Source organism: Atta colombica, unplaced genomic scaffold (genome assembly GCF_001594045.1).
Source record: "Atta colombica isolate Treedump-2 unplaced genomic scaffold, Acol1.0 scaffold162, whole genome shotgun sequence".
Taxonomy (NCBI): Eukaryota; Metazoa; Arthropoda; class Insecta; order Hymenoptera; family Formicidae; genus Atta; species Atta colombica.
Genome location: NW_017259253.1, coordinates 610,508 through 622,034, shown reverse-complemented (window position 1 = coordinate 622,034; position 11,527 = coordinate 610,508). Strand labels below are relative to the sequence as shown.

Genomic DNA, 11,527 nt, shown 5'->3' with positions numbered 1-11,527 from the left:
TCTCTCTCTCTCTCTCTCTCTCTCTCTATATATATATATATATGTGTATATATAAATGTTGATTTTTATTTAAAAAATATATTTTCACTTTATTTTTAGACAGTGTCCAAGTGTTAAATTTTTGTGTTAATTTTTCACATAATATTTGTGCTTTCATCATATTCCATCTTTTTACACAAAGGTATGAATGGCTCATTGATGCACATGAAATATGTTAAATTCAACAGAAATTTTCCAACTGCGTTCGAAAATAGCAATAGAATTTTTATATTGTCATAAAAAAGATATAATATACAATATTTTACATTTATTGTATGTACAGATTTGTAATTATTAAATCAGTATTTTTTAAAAATCTATTAAGTTTCCTAAATCATATTATCACAAAGTAAATCTGATAATTAGCAATACTAAAATTGATAATTTACATGAATGTATTATAAAAAATGATTGCAAAAATAAATTCAATTATTAATAATTATTAAATAACAATAATGAAAATGCAAAGATATCGAAGTAAAAATCAAGTTATTATATATTTATTTCTTTTTATGAATTATTGAAATCAAGAACCTATTAGTTAATTATTAGTATTACTTAATGATTTTTTTATTAATCTATTATTTTTAATTATTTTCATTCATATATTTTATATTCGATACTTTAAAAAAAAATATGATTTGAAAAACATACAAATTATTTAATTAGATCAGTTGCCTAAATTATATCTTTTGCAATATGTTATAAAAAGATATATAATAACTGTAATTGATGAAAAGTTAAACATGTTATAATAAATATTTAAAACATCATGCTACAATTTACAATATTTATTTACATACAAATTAGTATTAAATAAATAAGAAGAAATAACTTGAGTGATACGCATTCAGCTGCCCTCCTAAGTATATTAAAATTTGAAATTTTTAGTCACATACATATAATAGAATGTATCAAATGAGATTGAAAGATAATGGATAATTCAATTGAACAGTTTAAAATCAATTATTCAATTCTTATAAGATGATCCTAATTTGCAGTTAATAACGTATAAGGGAAATGAAATTTATTATTAATAAGACGAATCTCGGTGAAAAATCAGCATTACTTACATCACCAAAAGTTGGAACAGATAAATGGATTAATTTTCCTGCGGTGATTTTAATTACGTTATTTGATCGGGCAATAATCAAAACAAGATCACGTGCAGTTTTGTGATGTAGATTATACCAATCAGTCATATATGCCGTTTCTCCTACATATTTGCACTAATTCATGAGATTAAAATTTTCTATGAGTAATAAAAGGAATTTAATAATTAATAATAATAATTTTTTAGATTACATAGATGTTGAAAAAAACACTCAAAATTGACAATTAAAAATGACAATTATATTTTAACATTTTTTTCGATTAATGTAATAATATTATATTTCATACTTTCTTTAAATATTGACCAAATTAAAAAATAACAAAATTCAATATTTTAGTTCTAATATTTTTAATTCTTAATTTCTTACCTGTTATTTAATAATTATTAATAATTATTAATTAAACTTTACCTGTTCTGTAACAATCTCCCCGATGTAGCAAAATATGAAAATGTTGAAACTCATTGATAAATACACTGTAAGGGAAGATGTTATTTTTCCTGTATCAAGTGTTTCCCAACCCTATGCAGGTAAAGAATTTGTATTGAATTCAACGTATTTCATACGGCTATTGATCCACTTTTTATGTGAATGTAACATATGATGGAAAGCAATGCAAATATTACTTAAAAAATTAACACAAAAAATAGAACACTTTGATACAGTTTAAAATTGTAGAAGTATATTTCTTGAGCAAAATTAATATTTGTAATTTAAATTAACATATTTATTTTATTCATTTAACTTAGAATTTAACTTAATTTTCAAAATGTATTATTTTTGTGTTATTTATGTGTTACCTAGAACCTGTTCATGAATTGTGTTTCTTTAATACTAATAATTGTTGTCCATTAATTTAATACAAAATGTTTCAACAACATAATGATATTATGTTAAATTTACATGAATATGTTAAAAACTCAACACAATACCTTGTCAACAACCGACTTTAACACGAATACAAAATATTTTTTATTATGTAAAAATTAGATGAGCTTATTTTTACTATATAATTTGTTTTACTATATAATTCGTTTTTAATACACATTTTATAACAGAGTAACGATGTTTGACTTTCCATAAATAAATGACATTTATTCGTATAAAATAAAAATTTCTATTTTCTCTATAGCGTACCGTAACAGTATAATATCCAAGCAAAGACATGATTACCGTGCACCCCGTTAATTGCACAAAAGCGGCTTTATGCGTAATACTTTCCACTTGCGATATAAAACTGAAACATTTATAAATGTATACAACATAGGAAAATTTTTTTATAAATAATCATCGGTATAATGAACTTATTTTTCATGAACAATGTCAATTTTTCAATTGATAAATTTCGTTTTAATCTATAAGAAAAAGAAAATAAATTTTAACAGAAATATTTATTTTTAAATGATTATTAATTTATATAATTATTTAGAAATGAATTATAAGGATATGAATTTTTTTAATGAATGCCTATTGGTGAAATACCTCAATATTCTCAGATGATGTTCTATGATAGCAGCCAGTTTTCGCTCAATTTTATCATTTTCCTTCGCCTGATTTTGAACTAGTTCATGTAGCCACATGTACAGCACGTTCAACTGACCACAAGCATGTATCGCGAAAACAGCAGCCAAACTGCAACCACCAGCAGTACAAAAACTTACTAGTATTACTATCATGTTTTGCAGGATTAATGCAATTTCATTCATAGGGGTAAATCTCGTATCGATAATTTTGCTGTAAATTGGACACGATATTGTATGTGTTGTAAATGTTTCATTGCCGATGATAATGATTACAGTTCTTATAGATTGCACGAAGCTGAACAATAGGCAACCACCCTGCAGCATTATCCCACAAATTATGGTAATGAAACGGCCATACTTGGCATGTTGTAACATCACTTCACGTTCATCGAGTCTTTGCATAAGACACCAGTCTGTCTCCATATGTTGTATTAATTTTTGAATATCATTTCTACGCTTGAGCAATACCCAGTAATGCATCGAGCTCATAAATCTGTTGATTAGTGGCATCATAGGATTCAATTTTTGCTGGATATTCTTTGCCTCAAATAACACATATAATAAACACGGTATTGTTGGGACTGCTATTATGCTTAAACAAATGAAAATTTGTAATAATATTATAATTTTGTACACTGAACTTGATGCACTTATTTGTGGCCAGGCTCCGATTGGCTTGAGAATCCATTGATTAAATTGTAAACTGTAATTGATATGTTTTTCCGGTATTATTTTTCCTGGCGCGCATTTGGAATTTGACATGATCACTACATGAAAGCACAGAGTGTACTGGCACAGATGGACAATTCATTGTACCGAAATATGATGGAGCGCCTGCGCTAATCTTTAGCAGAGTTTAGTGACCGGTCTAACATTATAAAGTTACTCGAGTGTATATTCAATCAATATAATTGTTCGTCTACAGTTTCTGTTGTCAGATATCTGAAAGACTATTGCGTGACATAAAGAGTGTAAAGTATAGATTTGTGAGAGATTGGAAATGATTTATCTTAGATTTCTCCGTTTTGGTAATGTATTTTAATATTCTTCTATTGAGATTAATATGATAAATTAACTGAATGACGATAAGAATTGGAATATAAAATGTAAAAAAATATTATGTGTATTATATATATTATATGATACATAAAAGTGAGAAATATATGATAAATATATGCATAAATTTTTGAATAATGTCAAGAATTCAATGCAATTCTGACATAATTAATTATATTTATAAAATCTTGATTTAAAGTATACACCGAGTTGTGATTGTATATACAATTATGAAATTATTAACATTATTTATTAATCATCGATCGTCAGTTGGCACTTACATATGATTGATGCTACGAGTTCTAAATTGGACATAAAAAAATTTCGAACTTTTATTAATTATGGAATTGCGAAGGATTACAAATTTTGTAGTTCAAACAGGACAGTTTGGAAGTTTAGTTTGACTTATTATAACAAATATTTAAGGGATTAACCTTATTTTCAATAATTTGTTCTGAGACATAAAATATAATGTAATATGTATCTTTTGAAGTATATTAATGAAGTATATTATTGATTTTGATATAATTATTGATTTTATTAATCTTTGTTGCATAGAGTGCCTTATATAGTTTATGAAACGTCTTCATCATTTTATAATATTTCTTTGTTTTGCACGTTATATAATTGTTTATATATCGTATTGGATACCATTATGTTTATAAAACATAATGAGTATGTGTACATGAGTAACATGAAGAAATAATTATTTTACGTTAGCAATAGATTGTAAGTATAAACCTAACCAAAATTGAAATTTTTTTTACAAAATCTTTATGCTGGATGGAATATGATCATAAATGTTTCCTAAAAATCTTTGTTGTAATGTTTGTAGGATCATTTATTTTTAATTTCAAATTTGTGCAATAAGGAATTAATCTTATTTTCAGAATACAGTAATTTGTTCTGTATAAAATATATATAATATTTGTATATATTTTAACTTACTTCACATAATCATTTTTTACGTCATTGTTCGCAAAAAATTTAAATATGCCATGGAAGTTTTAATTACCTAGAACAACAATATACTTGTTTTAATAGAAAGAAAAAATAATGCATATCGTATTCTCTACAAGTTCTTATTAATTTATAGGTATGAATTTATTAAAATTTAAAATTAAACATATGAATGTTTCCATATAATGAATAATTTAATTAAGCAATGTAATTCTTACGAGGTGATTGTTTTGTTATTAATAAAGATAAAGAAGATATAATTTATTAATTTTTTAATAACAATATGTGTGCATTACTTACATCACCAAAAGTTGCGATAGATAAATGGAATAACTTTCCTGCAGTGATCTTAATTACATTATTTGATCGAGCAATAATCAGAATGAGACTACGTGCAGTTGTGTGATGTAGATTATACCAATCAGTCATATATGCCATTTCTCCGACAAGTTTGCACTAATTTGATATAAAATTTTGTGTGAGTAAAGATAATTGGGATTAACGTAATATTGAAGAAAATAGAAATATTCAAATTTCTTAAAAATGAGACAATTTCATTAAAAAAATTATAATTTAATAATATTTTTTTTATTAATATGGAAACGTTGCATTTTATTCTTTTTTTAAAATATTAACTAATTTGTTAAAGAAATGTTAAAATGTGAATTTTTATTTTAATTTATTTTAATTCATTTTAATTCTCGACGTATTACCTGTTCAGTGACAATTCCTCCGATGTAGCAAAATATGAAAATATTGAAACCCATCGATAAATATACAATAAAATAAGATGTTATTTTTGCTGTATCAAGTGTTTCCCATGCCTACGCAATTAAAAAATTTATGTTAGAGAAGAATGGTTAATAAAGCCGTTTTTGAGCCCCAATCGATTTTCATTAAATAATTTTTTATCATTTCACGTGACTAACGATTTGAACTTTTGTGTAATCTGTCTTTGTAACACAAGATGATGTTAAGAAGTAATGCAAATATTATGTAAGAAATATTATATAAGAAATTAACACAAGTAAAACATAATAGGAATATTATGAAAGTATTATACTTTGAATAAAATTAATTAATTTATATATAATATATGTATATATAATTAACGCACATTTTTTTTATTTATCTTAGAATTTATACTCTAAAAACATTAGTTTTATGTTATAAGTTTTTGTATTGTATAAATTATGTCTCTTTAATATTTAGAAATGTTTAATATCAAATAAACCAAAACATCCAAATAACATTTTATATTATGTTATATTATGTTAAATTAACACATATGTCAAACATTCAACATTGCTTTAAAAATGACTGAATTTATGGGTTTTAACATAAAAAAATATCTTTTACTATATAGAATCTTTTACTATATTTTACTATATAGAAGTTAAAATATGGACTCATCTTTGTCATATGATTTATCGGTTTTATACATATTTTGCAATAGGATTGCGATGTCTGTTTCTTGTGATAGATCATTCACAAGAATATATTTAGGGTTTAAGAAGATTTTCTTACATTTCTAGCGTACCATGATTGTATAATATCCAAGCAAGCACATGACCATTGTGCATCCGGTTAATTCCACAAGAGAAACTTTATGCATAATACTTTCCACTTGTGATATAAAACTGAAACGTGTAAATGTACGTAACATAGTAAGTTTTTTTTTAAATAAATTATCGACACACTGAAATTATGCTTTTATAAACACAATTGACAACAGATTGTCTTTTAGTAATCTATAAGAAAAAGAAAATGATTTTATCCTAATTTTAACGCAATATCTATTTATAAATGGTTAATTATTAATTTATGATTATATAGAAATTTAATATAATTTATTAATATTTAATATAATTTAATATAATTTACAACATAGAATATGCATTTTTAAAATGAATGCCTGCAATGCCTGCTCATGAAATACCTCAATATTCTCAGATGATGTTCTACAATAGCAGCCAGTTTTCGTTTAGCTTTATCATTTCTCTTTTCCTGGTTTTTAACTAATTCATGTAGCCACTCGTACAACACATTCAATTGACCACAAGCGTGTATTGCGAAGACAGCAGCTAGACTGCAAGCACCGACAGTAGAGGAACTCACTATTAACATTGCTAGATTTTGCAGAATCAACGCGATTTCATTTACAGGGCTAAATCTCGTATCGATAATCTTGTTGTAAATCGGACACGTCATCGGATGCGTCGTAAAAGTCTCATTGTCGACGACAATGGTTACAGTTTTCATTGCCCTTGCCAAGCTGAACAGGATCGTTCCTCCATGCATGATTATTCCACAAATTATGGCAATGAAACGACCGAACTTAGCTTGTTGCAGCATTATTTCACGATCATCGAACTTCTGTATGAGACACCAATCTGTTTCCATGTGTCGTATTAAATTGCTAATATCACCACTGCGCTTAAGCAGCACCCAGTAATGTACCGAGCCCATAATTCTATGAAGTAATGGTCCAGTTGCACTTAGTTTTAGTTTGATGTTGTCTTTCTCAAATAACACATATAATAAACATGGTATCATGTTGGATGCTACTATGCTCGAACAAATAAAAATTTGTAGTAATACCAAGATTTTCCACACTAGGCTCGACTCTGTTTGTGGCCATGCACCAATTGGTTTGAGAAACCATCGATTAAATTGTAAATTATAATCGTTATGATTTTTTGATCTGTTGTTCTCTGGCGCGCATTTGAAATTTGACATGATCGCTGCCCGAAAGCATATGGTGCACTGTCACGGATGGACAACTCATCGTGCCAGAATATGACGAAGCGCTTGCGCCGATCTTTAGAAGAGTTTGGTGAACGATTTAATATCATAAAAGTGCCCTGAGAGGGACATATGTCGATATAAAGTGGTTCGTTGATGGTTTTTATTATCCGATGTCTGAGAAAACATCGCGTGTCGTGAGGAGTGTAAGGATTCGTGGAAGTGACATTAAGAGTTTTCTTTATTTTATACTGTAAAAAATCTCTGGGGAAGAAAGCATTCTCTGGGCAAATGGATGGAATGACTAGTAAGTCTCAGGACTACGCAATTTTAGTTATATGAATTATATTTAGTTATATGAACTATAATCGAGTCAAAATTATGTCGAATAAATATTAAGTCAGATGAATAATTTGATATAGTGAAAAGGATTAAAAAATTTAATCTAAGTAAGTGATTGACTTAATTATTCAACAAAGTATTTTTCTCTATTAATTTAATAGCATTATATTTTAGACTTTTTAAAAATATTGACTAAATTATAATAATAAATGTTAAAATCCAATAATTTCCCTAATTTCAATACATTTTAATTCTCAACATTTCTTATCTATTTTGTGACATTTCCCCACTGTGCAAAATTTTACAATGTTAGAACTATTTTTCCTGTATCAAGTTTCTAACTCTACAGTTGAAGAATTAAATTCAACACACTTGTCCATGATCCATTTAAATTTTTATGTGAAAATAATACAAAATGGAATATGTTATAGATAGCAATGCAAATATTATCTAAAAAATTAACACAAGCAATAAAACACTTCGATACAGTTTAAAAGCAAATTGTAAAATATTTCTTGAGTAAAATTAATATTTGTAATTTAAATTAACACTCTCATTTTATACATTTATCTTAGAATTTACATTTTTAAAATATATTGTTGTTTTTTCGCTTATTCGTAAATTGTTTTTTTAATACTAAAAAAATGTAAAAATTAAATATTAATATTTTATACAATATTCAAACAACACAATTCATGCTATAACACAATCATTTTATGTTAAATTAATATGTTAAAAATTGAATATGTTAACAATTCAAGACAAGTTTTAATAATAATTATTTTAACATAAACATATAATGTCTTTTACTATAATAAAATTAAAATATTAGATTTATCTTTATTATATATCATATATTATATATTATCTTATACATATTTTCTAATAGAATAGAACAGTTTAGTTTCTCACGAATAAATTATATTTACATATCTAATAGGAGCATTATTTTCTTACATCTCTAGTGTATCGTAATAGTGTGATACTCAAATAAGCACATAAATATTGTGGATGTTAATTCCAGAAGAGATATTTTATGCATAAAATTTTCTAATTATGGTATGAAACTAAAGTGTATGAATATATCACAGTAACAAAAAAAAAGTTTTTTAAAATAAGTTATCACATTTTGAATTGATACTCTTAACGATCACAATTTTTTTCTTTTAGTGATTTAGAAAATAAAAATGAATTTAACTTAATTCTTAGAAAAAAAATGTTTATTTTTAAATTATTAATTACAGGGCCACAAAAAAAATAATCTGTGCTGGGACGGAGACCCTGCAATTCTTATGTAATTTAAATCCTGCAATTCTTATGTATTTTGAATAAGAATAGCTGGGTCTCTATCCTTTTCAAGGTACTTTTTTTATGGGCTTGTGTTATTATTATTTATATATATAAATTCATTTAAATAATTGATTATGAGATTTATATAAAGTTTTAGAAGATGTGTATTTTTTTAACGAATACTTATGTATGAAATACTTCAATATTTTCAGATGTTCAATGAGTAGTCATTTTTTGTTCAACTGTATCATTTCTCTTATGCTAGTTTTCGATAGTTCATGCAGAGTAACCACGTAAATACGTTCAATTGTTCTACTGGTATAAATCACAAAGATAGCAGACTGCCAACAGACTGGCAGTAGATGAACTCACTATAAATATTGACAGAAACTATACAATGCAATTTTTTTCACAAGACTGATTTTTATATTGATGATTTTGTTATAATTCGGACATGTCATCGGATACATCTTAAAAGTTTCGTTGCTAACAATGATAACATATGGTTTGATCATCCATTATACTAAATAGGAACGTATGATTATTACACAAATCATAATGATGAATCGACCGTACTTGTTATCACTTCAAGTTGGTCTATTCTTTATACGAGACTCCAATGCATGTATCGTATTAATTTGTGGATTTCACTTTTGTACTTGAGCAGCACTCTATAATCTAATCCATAATCCTTTATCTAATCCATAATCCTATGAAGCAACAACACAGTTTTTGCTTGATATTGTTTTTTTCAAATAACACAGTAAGTATATAACAGTTATGAATGCTACTATACTCGAACAAATGAGAATTTATTATAATATAAAGATTTTTCCACACTGGAACTCGACGTGTTTATTTGTGGCCATGTACTGATTAGTTTGAGAGATCATTGACTAAAATGTAAACTATAATCGTTATATTTTTTCAATATGTCGCTATATGATACATTCAGAATTCGATCATCGCACGAAAGTGTGCAATGTACGGAAAGATAATTCATTGAACTCATCATATCGAAATATGATAAAGCATTTGATACGTCGATTTTCAGAAGAGTTTGATGAGCTGGTAAAGGTATTCTGAGAGGGGCGTATATTCAATCGATCTAATTAGTTGTCGAAAGTTTTATTATCCAATATTTGTGAGAGAACATATAAAATTATGGAATCATAAAAAATTGTGGAATCACATAAAATTATGGAAGTTCATTAAGAATTTTTTATTTTAACAGATTTTTTTGAATTTTATAATGTATCTTAACTATATTTTTTGTTATATTAACGGGATAAATTAATTAAGTTGAGGTAAAAATTAGAATATTTTGAAATATAGAAAATATTATGAATAGAAATATTGAAATCAGAAAAATATAGCAATGAATTATACAATTTCAACAATTGGCTCTATTTAGTTTGAATTTTATATTGAATAGATGATTAACTGAACCCGCTATAAGCGAGATAATATCAGTATCTTGTTTGGGAGATTATAGGTGTGTTTGGGGAGATGCTATTAGCGCTATTTGTGTCATTCTATTCTTGTTTTACATTTAAAAAACAATAAAGATAGAATGACAGAAGTAGTGTTTCCCCGAATGCACCAATTATTAAGGTTCTACTTTATCCCTGATAAATTACAGTTTGAGAATCTGATTTTGAGTTTGCCACCATTCGTGTGCTTCAAATTTTAACCGCTTTTCTTTGTCATTTCATTTAGAGCTGTATATTGCAAAAAATCATTTTAATCATATTAACTATTATTTTATATACATATGTATCTTTACAAAGGCACATATATTATTATACACATATTTATACTCGACATATAGTACTGGATGGAGCATACGATGAAATCTCTTTCTTGACAGACCTAGAAAAAGTAAGATAGACATTTGGGCACGGAACTCTCTTTCTACTTTTGTCTTATTGGAATTATGTTTTAGGAGAGGGAGATTAATACTGTATTCTTTAAAGATAGAAGTCCTCAACAAAAGTATTGACTGGTATTAACGCAGTATAATTCTAAACATTATTAATTATTAGATACAAAATAGAACTTAAAATATATACTTAAAATATATAGTTTTTACATGTATTTTATGCAAAAGTAACACTCTGAGCACAGATGTATCTAAATATTTAATGTCTCAGGGCCTTTGATTACATAATTCACTACTACCCAAATATTGGAGTATCTCTTTCTATGTCTGCCAAGATGATTTCGATGCTAATGCTCTGTCCAGTAGTATATGTCAATAATTTAAGAGCTACGATGTTTCACATATCAAGTGTACATTTATATTTTTTTATCGAAAAAATGAGAGCGAAAGGGTGCTTTTTGCGTAACGTGAGAATTCGCACGAAAAAGGTATATTTTAATTATTAACCTTCAAAATCAGTTTTGACCGAATATAATCTTTTTCTTTATTTATGATGAACGTTTCGCGATCGATTATCA

At 26.4% G+C, this 11,527-nt stretch overlaps 2 protein-coding genes across 2 annotated transcripts in view; both read right to left on the bottom strand.

Annotated features, from left to right (window-relative positions):
• Nucleotides 1–3,436, bottom strand: part of LOC108685942 (odorant receptor 22c-like) — a 4,164-nt gene extending 728 nt beyond the window's left edge. Inside the window, exons 1-4 of the mRNA XM_018190958.1 lie at nt 2,634–3,436; nt 2,289–2,388; nt 1,563–1,673; nt 1,113–1,268 (exon numbers count right to left, since the gene is read on the bottom strand). Coding sequence (XP_018046447.1) covers nt 1,113–1,268; nt 1,563–1,673; nt 2,289–2,388; nt 2,634–3,436 — 1,170 coding nt within the window. The remainder of the gene's footprint in view (nt 1–1,112; nt 1,269–1,562; nt 1,674–2,288; nt 2,389–2,633) is intronic.
• A 1,258-nt stretch (nt 3,437–4,694) lies between these two features.
• On the bottom strand, nt 4,695–7,429 carry LOC108685943 (odorant receptor 22c-like). The gene is made up of 5 exons (XM_018190959.1): nt 6,630–7,429; nt 6,231–6,330; nt 5,404–5,514; nt 4,991–5,146; nt 4,695–4,745 (listed from the first exon to the last, which is right to left on the bottom strand). Exons 1-5 carry the CDS (start codon nt 7,427–7,429, stop codon nt 4,695–4,697), a joined length of 1,218 nt encoding a protein of 405 aa, XP_018046448.1.
• Nucleotides 7,430–11,527: the final 4,098 nt, after the last annotated feature.